General features: G+C 41.7%; 1 protein-coding gene across 1 annotated transcript in view; it reads left to right on the forward strand.

The window, feature by feature from the left end:
- Positions 1–18422, forward strand: part of OVCH1 (ovochymase 1) — an 852055-nt gene that overhangs the window by 366841 nt on the left and 466792 nt on the right. The window contains exon 15 of the mRNA XM_086952799.1: positions 2316–2390. Coding sequence (XP_086808925.1) covers positions 2316–2390 — 75 coding nt within the window. The remainder of the gene's footprint in view (positions 1–2315; positions 2391–18422) is intronic.

Genomic DNA, 18422 nt, shown 5'->3' on the forward strand with positions numbered 1-18422 from the left:
AACAGCCGTTCTAAATAATGTGTGACTAAAATACTCTTTTGGGCTTACCCAAGATGTTCGTGACCGTCTCGCAAGCGAATGGCTGAAGGTGGTTGAAGCAAGCAAATTGTTTGTCATACGGTTTTTGTGGTGAAATAAAGCATAAGTTAAAATTCTATAAGGATCCACCTCTACCTCCTCACCCTGGTGGTTGTATAATCCTGTCCTCTTCTAGACAGTCTTTTCAAGTTGTGTCCTAGAGTTCTGCTTGGTCAGATGATCAATTAGTTGTCGAACATCAGGCTCTAGCAAATGTACCATATTGGACTCTCCCTCCTATAAAACTCATGGTCCTTAATGTGGTCTGTGGTTGCTATACAAACCCACCTAATAAATACCACAAATAAATTACACCTTCTAGTAGCGACTGGGTTGTTGAGTATTTAGTGTCTGTCTTGACTTTTTGCCCCTTGTGACTCTGGCTTTGATTTCAGGTAAAGGGTACAATTTTGCTTTGTTGTGAAAAGGAAGTCCATGTGATACTGTTGCCAGTGCCCAAAGTCTTTGTTCTAAATCTTACGGCATGGGCGCTGAAGTAGATCCCTCTGTCACTCACTGAGGTTGGCAACAATGTTTATATACAGGTGAATGGAAAATAGATTATAATACAACTGCAAAATGGCATTCAATATTGAACAGTTATAGCCTTGTCAGTATTTCTGAGTCGTGGGCTGGAAAAAATAGGAAGCCGCGGATGAGGGAGGATGCGAGGACTGCTCTTGAACTAATGGAAGTTCCATGTACCCCTCTTCCAGTCCGGCTCATGGGGCACTGACTCCTATTTATTCCAGCCCACGACTCAGAAATACTGACAGGGCTATAACTGTTCAATATTGAATGCCATTTTGCAGTTGTATTATAATCTATTTTCCATTCACCTGTATATACACATAGCACACATTGTTGCCAACCTTAGTGAGTGACAGAGGGATCTGACCCCGTCCTGACGAAGAGGCAGTCAGCCTCGAAACATGTTGACAAGACCAGGAGAACTAGCCCATTGTTAAGCTAGATTCTCTGCCACACTATTTTTAACGATACCAGTCTATGCCTAATAAAGATTTTCTTTGCTTTCATAAGGCCAGGTATTCTTTTAAAACTCACTTTTCTATTTCACTCCTGACCCTACTCACACTCCCTCAATACACTTCACATAGCACTTACAATATCTAAGTGCTCCAGCATATTCGCTAGTCTTAGCATGCCCCGTCCCGCAGCGGGGCAGGAAGACCCTGATGATGGAGCATGACACCAAGGGCCCTTTTGGTGTGTGTGAGGGGTATTTTAACAAATACTGTGTATGCCTGATATACTCTGGCTCACAGAATACCTTCTAGAGGTGGACCTTGTTGTTTATTTATACCATTAAATGGAGGAGGGTGCGCCCACCGAAGTGCTTTTTAGCACTACCTCTTCACTCCACCTTTTGATTTTGTTTAAATTTTAGAATTGGGCATATAATTGTCCTACCCATAACCTATCCAAAGGAAAATAAAGTAGGTGTTTCGTTCTGTATAATAAACGCATTTAACCGCATCGCTGCTGCGGTTATTTTTGCGCTGTGCGGCTGTTTTCAAATAACCGCGTTACATGACGAGCTCAGCTCATCATCCGCACACGTCACCCGTGGCTGACGAGCTGAGCTCGTCATCAGCATCGAAGGGGTTAAAACTTGAGCATGTTTTTGATTTTTTTTTTCATGTTTTTCTTTAAAGAAAACTTTTTATCAGCAGTCAATTAGGGGGTCAGATAACTAGTAATAAAATAACAAAAACAAATGTTTAATTGTGGGGCTCGCTTCTTGTGATTCATTGAGATGTCCCCTGTTGGGGAAACTTGTATGGCGTTTCGGTCACTGGGTCTTGCTGGGACACTAGTAGCTTGGGCAAATGCCTGTTCTATTGGAGGACCAATGTTGGTTATCCTGTCATAACAAAGGATTGAGAGGATTGTCCAATTGTTACATGCGCGATGTTCTTTTGTCCAGCCCTGCTGATTCTTAGATCAAATCAGTGATTGCTAAAAGCTGAGGATCCTACAAAACTGACCCTTTTGTCCTCTCACGCTGGTGAACCTTAAAAATACTGTTCAGGTGTTGGCTTTAACAGACAATAAAGATCTTTAAAATAGGAGTAATTTAATGACGTGTTATCGTTTGTACTACAGATAAAACGTAATTTATTAGTATATTATATTTTTATGTGAATGTTGCCAATCACACAAATATATGAAATAACTTTCTTATTATAGACTTTTTGTATTTTTTTATCTTGCAGATCTGTCTGTACCAAAAGATACAGTGAACCTGCCAATTGGTGTTCAGTTGCAAACTCCTCGGTTAGTCAGTTCTGGTAAGCTGGATGGATCAGTTTTGTTTGAAAAGAGTCCTATCCTTTACCTTTTTAATCCTTTTCCTTTTGCTTCAGCTTATTTCACAATTTTCTTTCCATATATTGACCCTTTCAAAGCATGAATAATACTTCCTTTTTTTTATTCCTAGGAATAAATGGTAAAATAGTTGATCAAAATCGGTGTATATGCTTTGTTTCATCATGAGCTATTCAATATAGTAAACACCCAGAAATTGGCTCTATGGCCAGAAGGTAGAAGATATGTAAATGCTGAAACTGCAAGCAGAAACATTCTAGAGGAAGTGAAATGAGCTTTAAATGTAATGTCATTTTTACTACAGTACTACTACTGATTTTAAAGAGGGCTGGGACAATCTACAAAGTCTTAATGGACACACTGATGTTAATCTTCCACTGGTGCTAGGGTAGTTAAAGATACACAAGTGCTAGTGGGTGGCTTGTCCTAAGCTAGATGGATGCATGGAAGAAAGTGGCAAACAAGAGTTGGGGTGGGTGATAAACTCCTCCACTGGTGGAGTTTTGCCCACTCCTCGTTATGCTTGTAACATGGAGTTCTGGGAAAACTCAGCCAACTTCTTCATGGTGTTTTTTTTTTCTTGTGCACGGCTCATCAACGTTAAGGTGGCCAGCGAGAATTTGAGTCCCCTAGCGCAATATTTTGGGTCCTAGAACACCAACCTTCGAGATTTTCTCAATGAGGACGGTCACGTCAGGTCTCAACCAATCGCATCCGGTTCAACATTTCGTACTGAAATGTTGCATCTCGAGTAGAAAATCTATTCGAGCAGTAGAAAGAAGCAGCGCCCACTGGTATGCTGTGTGGTGCAGTTTGTGCTAACTTTACAGTGTGGAACAAACTCTCAGTACTAAAAATCGGCGGTATCTCGTGGAGTTTTTATGTAACTCGATAGCATTGCTTGGTAAACTGTGTGAGCTCTGCCCACCACTAAAAGATATGTAGGATGATGAGCAGTGGCGGCCGTCTTGCACCGAGGGTGGTGAGGAGGGGGGAGTGCACAAAAAAATATTGAGTTACCTTTCTTACTTGTTGCGTGACGTCATCCTCCCTCAGGTGTTCTCTGCTCCTGAAAGCTCCGGACTAGGAAACTGCACTACTGAATGCTGGGGCTGCTCTTATAGCTGTCGCATCACCCCCTCCACCTCTTCATCGTGTGAAAACCTATATTTCTCATTATGTCTGTCTCCGACTACTACCTTTTCTGGGATCTTGGCATATCGACCACCAGGCGCTTCTGGTGATTTTATTGCCAACATAACAGATTTAGCCGCCTACTCTGTACTTACCTCTGCCAATTTCACTTTGCTGGGCGATCTAAATCTGCATCTAGACGATCCCCTCAATGCCGCTGCTAACGACCTCCGCTCTAGCCTCCAAGCCATTGGTCTTACCCAAAAGGGGTTTCAGCCGACACATAATAGGGGCCATCTGCTGGACCATGTTTTCAGTAATTTGGACACGCTCTCGGTGGAAACACCAGTACCACTGCCATGGTCTGACCATTGTCTAATTCCCATTACCTGGTCCATCAATATTCCCATTACCTCTGCACCCCATACTAGGCATTGGGGTAGGAAATGGAGCGCGGTTCCAATTCACACCCGGGAACAGGCCCTCTCCGAACAACTGCCCCAAAAAACGGAGAATCCTGACCTAGCAGTCCAAAATTTTCATAACTGGATCTCCAACTCTCTAGATCGAGTCCTTCCAAAACGCTCCCTGCAAACAATCAGAAGGCCCAAAGTCGCTCCCTGGTACTCTCTCGCCCTTAGGGCCCTGAAACAAACGTGCCGGAAAGCGGAGAGAGCCTGGAGGAAAGACCGCTCTCAATCTAAAAAATTGGAGTACAGGGCAGTTATAATGCACTACAAGAGGGAGATAAAACTTGCTCAAGCCAAGTTTTATGAAAATAAAATTAATATGGCAGCTAATTCACCGAGGGAAATTTTTAAGATCGCTAAATCTCTGATATCTCTTCCTGTTGAGAGACCTATATCAGAGGGGGCGCAGGCCCGCTGTGAGGATCTTGCCACTTTCTTCTCACAGAAGATTCAGGCCATTTATTCCCAATTAGCAGCAAATGATGGGGGCACTAATCCACTGCCCACCTCAGATTCAGATTTGCCCCCATCCTGCTCCTTGGCTACCTTTCCACTCCTGGACCCTAATACTTTAGATTCTCTTGCTCAGAAGGTTACTTCAGGATCCCCAAATGACCCTGCTCCACCCCAGACCTTAGTGAAAGCAATGGACACCATCCGCCCCTGTTTGCTGGAGGCTCTTAATACCTCCATTACCTCTAACTCTGTACCAGCCACCTGGAAGTGTGCAATGGTAAGGGCCCTGTTAAAAAAACCGAATTTGGATCCTAACAATCTATCCAATTTTCGCCCTATCTCGCTGCTTCCATGGATGAGTAAGTTGCTGGAGAGGCATATCAACAAAGCATTAGGGGAATATTTGGAATCCAACAAATTGCTTCAGGTCTCCCAAACAGGGTTTCGCCCACAACATGGCACTGAGACCGCTCTTTTAGCGGTCACGGAGGCAGCGAGAGCCATAATGGACCAAGGTGGTAAAACAGCCATCATACTCTTGGACCTCAGTACCGCGTTCGACACTGTGAACCATGCCACATTATTACATCGCTTGAGTGGCTTGGGAGTGTCGGGCGCGGCCCTGTTGTGGCTGACCTCCTTTTTGGAGGAACGCTTCTTCCAGGTATTTGAGGGCGAGGTGACATCATCAAAACATCTTCTCAGCTGTGGGGTTCCTCAGGGCTCCTCCCTGAGCCCCACGCTGTTTAATGTTTATATGCAGCCTCTGGAGAAGATCGTTCTCCCCTTTGGTGTGCGGATTGTCACCTACGCTGACGACACTCAACTCGTGGTCTCTTTGGACCACGAGGGGGGTTCGTCGTACACTTTGGGTCCATGTTTGGAGGCTGTAGCTGGGTGGATGCAACTCTCCCACCTCAAGCTCAATGGGGAGAAGACCGAGATCATGGTGCTTGGTAATTCCTCCCCTACCTCCTTCCTGGATGATTGGCCTCTGTGTCTCGGTACTCCCCCCCCTCCTAAAGAGCAGATAAAGAGTCTGGGAGTCTGGTTGGACAGAGCGCTAGACTTCTCGTCCCAAGCTACTATCACTGCCTCGGTATGCATAGGGCTAATGAAAATGCTCCGGAAAGTGCTCCCTCTGCTCCGATTCCAGGCGAGGAGGGTCAGGGTCCAGGCCCTGATTCTCTCCCGCCTGGACTACGGAAATGTTTTATATCTTGGGGCCCCGGCAACAGTGACAAAAAAACTTCAGGTCACTCAAAACTGCGCCGCCCGCCTACTGTTTAATATCCCTCGCTGGCAGTCAGCGAGAACCGCCCTAAAGGAGCTTCACTGGCTTCCAGTAGCCTCAAGATCACTATTCAAGGCCATGTGCATCCTGCACAAATCCCTTCATCAAACTGGCCCGGCAGTACTGTACCCTCTAATACCGCCGTATGTGCCGCTTAGAACCCTACGTTCAGCTTCACTGCACCTGGCAACCAAAGTAAAAATCAAGAGAGCCCGATGGGGCGGCCGCTCTTTCACCTATTCAGCGGCGAAGGCATGGAACTCCCTACCCCTGTCCCTCAGGAAAAACAGCAACCTGATGTAATTTAGGAGAGAATTGAAAACCCATCTGTTCTCAAAAGCGCATTAATCTCTCCCTGCAGTCGCACACAGAATTCAGTCCCTAGCGCTGCGAGGCCTTCGGGTGGTTATGTGCTATATAAATGGAATTTTCAATTCAATTCAATTCAGAGTGAGATCAGCAAAGGATTGGATAGCACAGGCTCTCTCATTGCCCCTAAAAGCTCTGGAGGCTTGGGCTTTCTCTAACCCGGGTTGAGAATATTTTAAAACTCAAATCTCCCTGCTGCTGCCACATGGCAGCACTGGCCCACCCTATCCTGACACTTAGTTGGGACGGGTTGCTAAAAAATAAAATGGTGATAAATAAGCTCTGGGGCATGTGGGGCCATGCTCCTCCACACAAATGGAGGAGCAGCCCATGATGAGTATAATGACTTGTGAGGAATGTGGAGCTGCTATATTCATCGAGGCTGGCAGTGTGGAATAAGTAATTATATGGGATGTGGATGAATGTTCGTAATCAGCAACTCATACTTTGGGTATGTTGGGGTCAAATGCATCTGCCACCTGGGTATACATATTAGTGGTATTTTGGTGAACAGTGAGGCAGAATTTGAGGATTGGCTATTAATGCAGTATAACACATAAGGCGAGCTGTACATTTTGGTTCTATCCCAATGCTCTTTCTATGTCCTACCTTATTACTGTTTTCCCACACTTTCAATTTTTAAAATATCTTCTACATAAACATGCCCTGTCAGAACAGTTTACCTTTTACATTGTACCTTTATTATATTCTTTATTGTAGAGTTTGTGGGATATCTGGATGGATGTATGTCGTTACAACGCATACTTTTACAACGCATACCTTTACAACGCATTTTTTACAACTCCACATCCATTACAACGTATTCGATATTCCATTACAACGCATGCCATTACAACAAATTCTTTAAAACTACCTTTATAACTCATTCCACTACAACGCATACTACATTTACAACGCATACCATTACAACGCATACCATTACATTGCATGTACGGTAAGTATTGGATAGTGTAGGGATAAAAATTACTATTCTAACTCCAGGGGTTGCAGCAGTAGGGTAAGTGTTGGATAGTGTAGGGGTAAAAATCACTGTTCTAACTCCAGGGGATGCAACAGTAGGGTAAGTGTTGGATAGAGTAGGTATGCGTTGTAATGGTATGCGTTGTAATGGTATGCGTTGTAATGGTATGCGTTGTAATGGTATGCGTTGTAGTGACATGCGTTGTAGTGACATGCGTTGTAGTGACATGCGTTGTAGTGACATGCGTTGTAGTGACATGCGTTGTAGTGACATGCGTTGTAGTGACATGCGTTGTAGTGACATGCGTTGTAGTGACATGCGTTGTAGTGACATGCGTTGTAGTGACATGCGTTGTAGTGACATGCGTTGTAGTGACATGCGTTGCAATGGTATGTGTTGCAATGGTATGTGTTGTAATGGATGTTGCGTTGTAAAAGTTTCATTGTAAAGGTAGTGCATTGTAAAAGTTGCGTTGTAAGTGTTGCTTCCCATCTGGATGCTATACATTGTTCATGCGAATTAAAGCATAGCATTGTAACCCACTACGACGATATTAATTTCAAATTTTACATTTGGAATTCAAGTCAAGTCAAAGAATCTTTATTCAAAAAGTAAAAAGCATCTTAAAACTGTGTTCAGGCATACTTTATTTCTGTTCTTGTCAGCCAAGGTAAGCCTGGAGGTCCTACACAGAAAACTCAAGAAATTACCACTGTGTTCTATGTTACTATGTTACTGGGTACTTATGGAGCGTCCCGCTACTCCCTGGAGTGGTCAGTCTTCTATGAAGGGACAAGCTGCCATGCAAAATGATGGTCTAACTTTTCAAGTGAATGTTTCTCAGGTCGTCATTTTCTGCAAATCGATGCCTCTTTGATCTTTAGATAAAGATCAGTCTCTCTGAATTTCTTTCCTACATTTTATGATCGGTCATTACCCAAAGATGTGTGCAGCTTATTGCTATTGATATTGCATTCTTTCTTTGTTCCTCCTTGTTCTCCAGCTACCTAACATTATTCCAAGGCTCACTATAAAGCTACAGCAAGCTAGTGGCCTTTTGGGCAACAATGTTCCCATGTCCTGCAATATTGGTGCACCAAAACATGGAGTTATACTCATTGTTACTGGAGTTAAAGTAACTACATTTATCTTTCAGTTCTTTCTTTTTTATTTTAAATCAATTTTATTGAATAATAAAGCTGGTACCAAAAACAGTCAACACAAGAGGGAAACATCCTTTACAACGCAGCTTTTACCACGCAGTGCCTTTACGATGCAACTTTTACAACGCAAACCATTACACCGCATTGCGCGGGGGGCACTCTAGGATAGGGAATAAGTTTAATTTACTATTCAACACCTTCCCTACTGTCCACGGGGACTGGAGTTGGAATAGTAAATTAAACTATTCACTATCCAGCACCCCAAAGCGCTATGCGTTGTAAAGGTTTTTGTTGTAAAAAACCTCGTTGTAAAGGCATGCGTGGTAAAAGCATGCGTTGTAATGTCATACATCCACACAAGGTATGAAGTAACCTCGTAAAATATACAGTAATTGGAAGCAGTAATACAGAATATAGAAGAACTGAGATTATGAACTATAACCTTATGCAACAATTTAAGGGGAGATAAGATTATGGTACCGTACAAAACAATAAGTATCAGGATAATTTCTAGAATAATAATGAGAAAAAAAGAGGTGAAAAAAGGACAAAGCAGAAGAAAGAAAAGAGGAAAGAGCAGGAAAAAGATTAACAGGTAAGAACTGGTAAGAGTGTTTAGATGGAAAAGTAGTTAAGGGTAACTATAAGAAGTCCGACTTAATTCTATGAGCTACAGAAGAAGATGAAACAGTGGAAATTCTATGTTCAATACAAAAAAGGTTCCACCATGTTAACACACATATTTTGGAATCTTCTTTCCAACATGTAAGAATAACTTTAAATGCAAGAGCAATGAACAGATCAAACAATTTCAGCTTTAGTACAGTATCGTGAGAATAAAACATCAAACCAAGAAAAATATTTCGAAATAAGGGAATACTTAGATGGAAAATCTTGGAACAGTTGGCCCAGATGGCGTTCCAAATTTTGATTTGATATTAGGGCAAAATGAGGTAGAGTACCAGTGGTAGAAAGGCATGACCAGCAAAGGGGAGAATAGGATGGGTTAATTTTGTGTACAAATACTGGTGTTCTAACAGCTCTGTCTTAAAGAAAAAATAAAGATTGAGTGATAGTAGCAATTCTAGAGGTGGATAAAAGTTTATGCTGTAATTTGTCACACTTTTGAGGAATAGAGGGACAAGTAAAGTTCCCAAGCTAGTTCAATAGGAGATTTTGGTCTTTCTGAGCTAGAAGATAAGAGTTTATATATAGTTGAGGCTTTGGGATCAGAGTTTGATGAGATGTTGTATAGAGGGGTTAGGGGAATAAACATAGTGTCATTGATAGAAAAGTTTTTAGATGGAAGAAAGATTGATGTGAGTTTGTGACAATTGAGAGTATTGAGGTAAACAGGAAGCGGGTAAGTCATAACAGTCTTTCAATTTATTAAAAGGCAACAAAGAAATATGGGATATATGTTGGCGAATATATAAAATATTCTTCTCATTCCAGTGTTTGAAGTAGAATGATTTATGACGAAACCTACTACATTCATTATTGCAAATAGAGGAGGCAAGGAAGGCGTGGTTTAAGTTGGATCCATCCATAAATAGAGTGTAGCAAGTATTAGGAGTGTTTTAAAATCGGCTATTTAGATATGAAGGTACAGTTGGACATAAAACAGATGTCATGGAAAGAAAAGTAATGTAATAGAGATTGTTCGAAATTAATGCAACTAGGTATTGGAGCATCATGGTATTGTCAATTTAATGCATATACTTGTCTGATTAGAAAAGCAGTGTGATATAACTTAAAATTGGGAAATCTAACACCCCCTTCATTCTTTTGTTTGATTAATTTAAGTAAAAGGTGTATTGTTCCAGAAATATTTAATACAGATGGAATTTAACTTGAATAAAATAATAATTGTGAATTTTAGATGGTAACATATATAGCAGAAATAAATTAAGCGGTGCAATCACCATTTTAATGGTATCCAACCTGCCCCACCAGGACAGATGTATCTTTCAGTTCTTTCTGACTGACAAACCAACTTACACAACCATAAAGTATACAATATTTGAGATGCAACAATCCAGCAATGAATGTTAGATGGCGTTTTAAGCATGTTATTTATAAATGTAGCTTCCAGTATTAAACATTGAAGTGAGTCCTATGCTTTTGCCAATCTTGTCCTAATCACTCAATTTACAGCGGCTCTTTACCTGGGGTCAGCAGAACCCCATACACATGGTATCTGACTGTTTAGAAATTGTAAAAGATTAAGGAAGTAAATATACATAAAGTGAAATGCATATGTTTAAAATACTCAGTAAATATGAATGATTTTAAATTCTAGGCTAAAAAAGTGTTTCCTTAGCACGATTAGTGTCCTCAATTGAAACACCGCTATGCACCACCAAAGGAGAGCATGCATTAAGAGCAAAAAAGACAGTGATGTACTATAGCATGTACTATAGCATATCACTTTCTTTTAAAAAAAAATGTTTTTAAAACCTCAGCCATTAGATTGTATTCTTTTCTTTTTTAGTTGAATTTAACCACTTCCATGCTCATGACGAAACGGTTCCGTCATGAGCATCGGTTGGTCTGTGCTCATGACGGAACCGTTCCGTCATGAGTCCATAGGTTCTTTAGAACCTTCAGCACCGCAGCAGAATTCGCGCAGCGCTGAAGGGGTTAATAAGATAGCTTAGAGTTTGAAAGTTTATTTGATATGTTTCTGTTTCTGTATTTTTGTGAATTGTAAGTTCAACTAATATAAATTGCTTAGGCTGTGATGCCTGGTTCCAGTAGTGATTCATTAGCGGATGGCAGGTCTGCAGCAAACGAAGGTTCACACTGGCAAACCCAAACCCAGTCTGATAGCTTCCTTACTTGTGGGTAAAGAGATGGGTTATATCTTAGTAGACCAAACCATTGCACAGCTGTTTGCGCTAGTCAGAAATTTAATTATTAATGTTGGAGGGGGTCGCACCTTCCAATTTACTAAATGTAATCTGTTCTGATGGATACTTCTAACAGTTTCAACACCCCCCCAGGAGACAGACTTGATCTTCAAAACGTCAGGAGTGCTCCTGTGCATTGGCATTTGGTACAAGTGTCTCTGCGTTGGCTCTGTACTTGCCCTGAAGTGACACAGCAGACTTGTATGTACCTGCACGTTGGAACAGTTACTTTATTTCTGTGCTTTCTAACTTGGGTCTGAATCTCTGCTAAACTTTTCAGATTTTCGATGTCCCTGAAAACTTTTTAGTTTGCTAGGGAACTATGTCCCCTGCAAAAATTACTGGCTTCAAACTGTGGCATGACTTCAGGAATCAGATGTCAGCCATGAACAATTCTGAGGTCTCTTGGGTGCTATTGTGCAACAATTGTGCCCTTATGCACCGAATAGTGATCTGGGTCTGAGAGGTGAACCTCTAAGTCACTGAACACAAGAGGAGTTTGCAATAGAAGCTTAAGTACCCCTCCAAACCACAGGCCTGTCATCTGTCTTTATCACAGGGTTGCTCCTATGGATGCTATGAAGCTGAAGTTTGCCCAACCGGAGACATAACATAGATGAACCAGGAATCGATCTGCCCCTCTGCCCCTCTTGTTCTAAAGTGAAGGTGCAAGGGTGTCAAAATGAGCAGATCTGTTTGATCCCCCTGGTTTCAGAAGAGATTCCTCAGTCAACACTGGCCTGCCTCTGGGTGATGTTGGTCCTGTAGCAGATTGTGGCCTTCAGAAAAGCAAAATTATTTGATTGCAATATCAGCACCCTCTGGAGCCTCTCCTTGCCCCAAGGAGCTACAGGAGTCTCCAGTCAAATTACAGTAGACTGGATTTCACCTAAAACTGTTTGCCCCTTAGGAGCCATACTAGTCCGGTACAGCGTTTTACCCTGGCTCCAAGATCCACAATAGTTAGCTGTTCACAAATGACACTAGTGGATGACCAGTGCCGACAGCCATGTCTGATCCCAATTTGACCTTAGCATCAGCTCGACTTAGGTCATTCTCCAATATTAGAAAAGTTAAATCAGTTGTCAGAATGATTTTAACTGATGCCTCTAGCTGCCACACAGTTGCCAATAAAAGCTCCATTATCTTGATCTTGTTCAAGTCCAGGTGCAGTCCCTCAGAATGCCGATGATGAAGAGGAGGGAGATGTTTTCCTCTCTAATTATACCTAGACCTTCTAAATGCCAGTGGGTTTGACACATCTCCTGAATCGAACTGAACTCAACTCAAATGACCCACCAATGGAGGAAAGTGCTTCATTTGTGCCAGTGGTCAGGAGGCCAGCAAAGGTTCTAGAACTGCTGTTGAGCGCCGTCAAAACAGTTCAATATCCACAGAGCTTCTTCACGCATGGTCTAAATCCTCATCTGAGCCATTGTTGACTTTGAACGCCTCTTACTGGCACTTTGTTTTCATAGCCAAAAGACCCAGATTTTTTGACTAAACACCTTTGGCCGGAGAGCCTCATTATGCAGATTTTCCCATAAAAATATTGCCCCTAATTCTTTTCCAACCAATTACCTGGGCAGGGAATCCAAACTGATTGAGTAATTCGGAAAGCAAATGTTTTCTTCTGCAAGTTTGGCCTTGAGGTCCTTAATGTCTGCTTGCTGGGCAGATATACACAAGCTTGTTGGGGCAATACACGCAAGATCTTGCTGGTGATTCCTGGAGATATCTGATCCTCTTTAGCTTACAAAATACACAAGTGACAGGATGTAGCAAAGTCTGTGATTTGTGCTGCCTGGATATTACAGATTACATTGGCAGGGCAGTAGCATGGTATTAATGCGGCATGCTATGAGGTCTACTGGATTTCTGGGTGATGAACAGTCATCCTTAATTGATAATGCCCTTTGTGGCCAGACTTTTTTGGGGATAAGGTAGACTCTGCTCTCGAAAGGCTCAATGACAGCTGAACCACTGCACAATCCTTAGTATTGTTGCCCGTAGTAGAAAAATGTCACCATTCGTTCCATCGGTTCAGCAGTTACTTCAGGGAGTTGGTCTAAAGATGGTGCAACCATTCTAACCGCTGGCAAAGCAACAAATAGTTTCTTTGGGGCTGCGGATGCGGTGCTGTCAGACAACTTGCAGGCCAGTAGAGAACAGTTCTCCATCTCCTTCCCTGCTGCAATGGATGGCAAGCCACATTAGTTTTGCTTGGATAACCCATGGCGGGCACAATCCAACATTTCCTCCGCAGTTGGAGATCCATTACTTCAGACAAATTAGTTTTACAGATAGATCAAAGGGATTGCACCCTACCCTTAATTTGTTTTCACCCCATTTACCTCTCAGACTAGAATTAACTTTGGAGAAGTACTTAAAATCCTGATGCAAAAAAGTACTACTTTTGCTCTCCTAAGGTGCCATTGAGTGTGTACCATGTTATTTCCATGTCCCAAAAAAGGCTGGAGCCTCAGCCTCATTCTAAACCTTTGCCCTCTCAATTAAAGATGCTCAAGCTAGTACAGGTTCTGTCTACTTATGACCCAGGAGACTGGATGATGTCCTTGGACCTGCAATACACATTTTCCTGAACCCATCCTGAAGTCGCAAAGGCATTACCTGTGGTTCAAGATGGGCCAAGAATGCTTACAATTTAACATGGCCATTTTGGTGTCTACAAAGTGATGGGGGAGTCGCTGTAGTTAAAGCTATATGGACACAGCATTTTACAAGAGGCCTTTTCTTGCAACTGCCCAGCTAACCAGTTCCAACTGGACCTGCCCTGGGCCCTGGTTTTGGCATCTTCTGGAGTGAGTCTTGATGCCCAAGATCTGGCATCATGTGCTGTGCCAAAATGCCCTACTAACCTTAAATCTCCTGAAACTGTTTGGCCCTAAAGATCTGTGAAGAACTGGGACCAACCTGCCTAACCAATCCGCAGGTTCATTACCGTTGGCCTGTAGAATCAGGTCGCTCCCACTCAGAGCTCTTACTCAGCAGCAAATCCGCTTTAGCTGGAACTTGCAGATAAAGTATCCAGCTCATGGATCCCTGTTTGGCTATAGCCTTGCCCCACCAGATCAATCTGAGCTCTGAAAAAGTGACAGTCTGAAAGTTGAAATCCTCACTGAGTGAAGGAACCAAAGAATCTGACTGGTGGAGGACCTTCCTTGGGCCCACAATTCCAGTCTATTCAACCCTGAGCTTTCTCTGTCAGTGGTTTCCCCAGGACCTCATCACATGGCTTTCTGGCCTTATGGAGGCTTTCTTTGCTACAAGCTGCTGCACTGCCCCACTGAAGGTTTAAGACTACCATTTCAGAGACTAAGTAAAATGGCAAAACTTCCAACCAGACAAACATGGTTTCTGTAACCGAACCATTCTCCAATGTGGTCAACCACAAATTACGCTCTAGGTCCCCTTCTACCACAATCTGTTGGCCATGGTTGACACAATGATTTTTGATGCCATTTTTTACCTTAAACTTTAAAAATTCATGTATCCTGTTCCCTTTATTGAACTTTTGTCGTTTTGGTGTCATTTTATTTATTGCAATTTACTATAGTCTTCTAAATTCTTTTTTTTTTGGCTCTGCTTTACTTTTATTACTGTTTTGGTGTTGCATATTTTACACATTGCCTCGAAGTTAAGACTGGAGTGTCAGCTCTTTGCCATAGCTACCAGGGTGCTGCGCTCGGGTTAATTTAGTCCCTTTAGCGATTCTCACTAGCAAGGATTGTGATTATTGCTTGCGGTAATACTCCAAATTTCCTACAATAAACACCTAAAATAAAGATTGGTAGATGATGCATTATAAAACTTATAAAACATGTTGGTTGTAGCAAGCACATATTTGACTATTACTGATAACCTAACATCTCCTTTTAAGAACATTCTGAGTATATGTACAAATTTGACTATGCATAAAATTCTATTGCTCCTAGCTTTGAAAGATAGCTGATTAGACGACTTGATAGTGCTGTAATTTGATTCCTTAGAAAGCAATCTAAAATCTCTCCTTTGTACAAAGAGGGCTTGGCAGATGCGAGTCAGGTGCTCTACGATCTCGGGCCCCATTTGGCATTTTCACCTGCAACACACCATACTCCCTGAAAGATCCTTAATAATGAACGGAAGAGCCAAAAGTGCCAAAAACCATTCTTCACATTCTTGTCTAATATTTCCAGACAAGCATAAAGTCAATGACTAATAGTAGAGGAAGTAGGGATGTGGACAGTTAATTTGCTTGTTATGTAGTGCTCTTTAAAGAGGTGGGTTTTCAACTCTTATCTAATTTTGAACCGCATTTGGGTGGCCATGATGGATACAGGGATGTTTCAGATTCTGGGTGCAAGGATAGAAAGGCCTGCTGTCTTGTTTTTTTTTCTTTTTCACACTTAATATGCAGTTTGATTGATGGTTCTCGGCACACCCCAGCTAGATCAGAGATAGTGAGATTTTCTCCAAAATAAGCAGGGAGATGGTTGTAATTGCTTTAAATGATGCAGCTAGTTTTGAAGATGAGGCAGGCCAGTAAAAGGAGCCAATAGAGTTCCATCAGAAAATGTCTGATGTGCTCATATTTCTTCAGGCTGTGGATAAGATATGCTGCATTATGTAAAATGCCGCTAAGGGGTGCCAGACAGTGTAAAGTCTGGGTGGCCGTGGAATAGGGCATTACCACCATCCAGATACAAGATTTTGAGGGCTTGAAAAGCAGTTCTGAAACTTTTCTGAAATGGTTTCTCTTTGGAGAGCTAGTACTGATCTATTTTTTTTGTTGGCAATGTGTTCCTAGAGGGAGTAGTTGGTGACCAAGTCAAATCCAAGTGACATGTCATTCAGCAGTCAATGTCAAAACCTTCACACCAGTTGGAAAACAACTTGAGTCCCACCACACGTAGTGTGCTTGAAGTTACTAACTTCGATGCCCAAGCATTTTATGGTTCTTGTCAATGTGCATTACCAAATACTGGCAGACTTTTACTCTATCAATTCTAGCATGTTAATAAACCATTAAACTGGAAGAGTCGGAAGAATCCATAATTTGTTTAGGATAAATTGACAAGAAATTTACATTAAAACCATGAAGTGCTGCACCCAGCCTCTATTGGACTTAAGACCTTTCGAGGATTATCAACTCCCTGCTTTTGAGGGAAGCTGCCGAGGTGCAGTAAGAATTATTGAGGAAAGGGTCATAACTTCCATGTGACCCAGGCATCACTGTGGGATGTTTTTTGCAGAAGCCTTGTCAGTATCTCAAAGATGTATTTGGTCCGATCTGCACTGGATCAACTCATTTGAATGAGGATCTATAATCCACAATACACAAATAATTTAGTTTCCATTGTTGATAAAGCAGCAGCTGCTAAGTGACCCAAAGTGGAACAGCTGTGCTGTAAACCTGCCTGGATGTAATCTATCAAAATATATTTTTAGGCTCATTGCTGAAGATGTGTCATTTTTTTGTTTTTTATCTTTAAGTGTGACGTCCCAAGTGTGATGGGTATGGCCAGATGTATGTCCTGTGCTCACTGTTACTTGGGACAAAGCCGCACTCAGTTCAAGAGCCCCAATCAGGGCAAAATAGTTTGTTTGCTTGTGTTCTGGTTCAGGGAGGGCCTGGCAGTTCAGGTGTGCATATTCATATTAGAACAGGGTCTAGACTGATCTGAATTTGCTGGGTCCATACTAAGGTGGCATGGTGGGTCAAATAACGACGGATTCGGGTGTGGCATAGAGTAATTGGTAGTGCCTGCAATTAATTCAAGCATTCCACCCTATACTCTTTTTTTTTTTTTTTTTTTTTTTTCTATTTTTGTTTTTAGTTCGGAACCATAATCTAGCCAAGATATTACTGTATCTAGAAGAGAAACAATCTGTTATTAGGAAGACTAATAGCCCCCTTTTGTAGATTGGCGATTAATGGAGCCCTTATATTATAGGGTAATAACACCCTGATCGAAAATATAATTATTAAAATAGTGGACACAGTTATTTGGATGTTTCTTAATGGTACTGGTTGGTGTCCAATTGAACCTTGGTGATCCAGATAATGGCTTACTTGAGAAAATAAGATCGATGATTGAATCTGTAGTTAGTTTAATCAGAAGAGGTTACCCATTTGGGACTTCAAATCAATTTAAATTAATCTTTAATATTTTCATAACGAGTGCCCGTAAACAATTCCAGTGTTTTGGGCCAGGAAAAACTTATATTGATGATATTTTGCAAGAATGCTCTCTTTTCACATTTTGCATTTTAACCATTTTCATCCAGGTCTCCTCATGACTGAGCTCTAATGAGTGAAGTGACCGCAGCATAAATCAATTTAATGGCCTCATCAAGGCTAAGGGAGCAAGTGTGGGCCGCAATAGGTCTCTAAATGCACTGTATTATAAATTCAAGTTGATAATAATCAGCAACATTTACTTTCATAAGGGATTTATTGTTAATTAACTTTGGAGCGGAGATAGTGCCAGAATACGACCAAAGAAAGCAACTAGGCCCAAAACAAAAAGCAGAAATTGATGTTAGTTCAATTAGAAATTAATATCTCCAGTGCACTTATTTGAAGTGAAGGCCATAGATTGCTTACCTTCCTGTTTGAGCCAGCATCATCTAATTACACGACTCTTGTTAATAAAATTCACACACTAACTCTTCTTGCTAATTGTTGTACCTTGTGTTATCTCCTTGCTAGCTGCTCAGCCAGTATGAATGTGATGTCTGTGTGGAATGTTGAATGCTGGATGACAGAGTGAGTAGAATGTTAGTGTGCCTGGTGTGGATGTGGAATGACAGTTGAAGAGAGAGGGCTGAGCAGTGACCATCCTGTTCCTGGTGGGGTTTCCTCCTGTTCATCTTACTTGAAATAAAGAGCTTCAAGAAACTACCTGACCATTCATCATTTCATTCACTACACTAATCTCCCCATTTGGAGGTGAAACCGAAGTACAAGAGTCTGGGGGCTCTGCTGACACTTTATTTGTGGGATTATGAGCAACACATTACAATAATGAAAATCATTCAGACATAAAGATATATCAAATGTTAGGGTGAAAGGTTTGGTCCTCCTCGAATTTTCTGTTATGAGCCTCAATCTCTAGGATAGTAAAACAATGAAAAATGGTCATTTCCTGGTGAGACCACTGAGGGACATAATGGGTTGTTCAAACAAGCATGCTTTAACTGATCCTTGCC

Source organism: Lissotriton vulgaris, chromosome 1_2, assembly GCF_964263255.1.
Source record: "Lissotriton vulgaris chromosome 1_2, aLisVul1.2, whole genome shotgun sequence".
NCBI lineage: Eukaryota > Metazoa > Chordata > Amphibia > Caudata > Salamandridae > Lissotriton > Lissotriton vulgaris.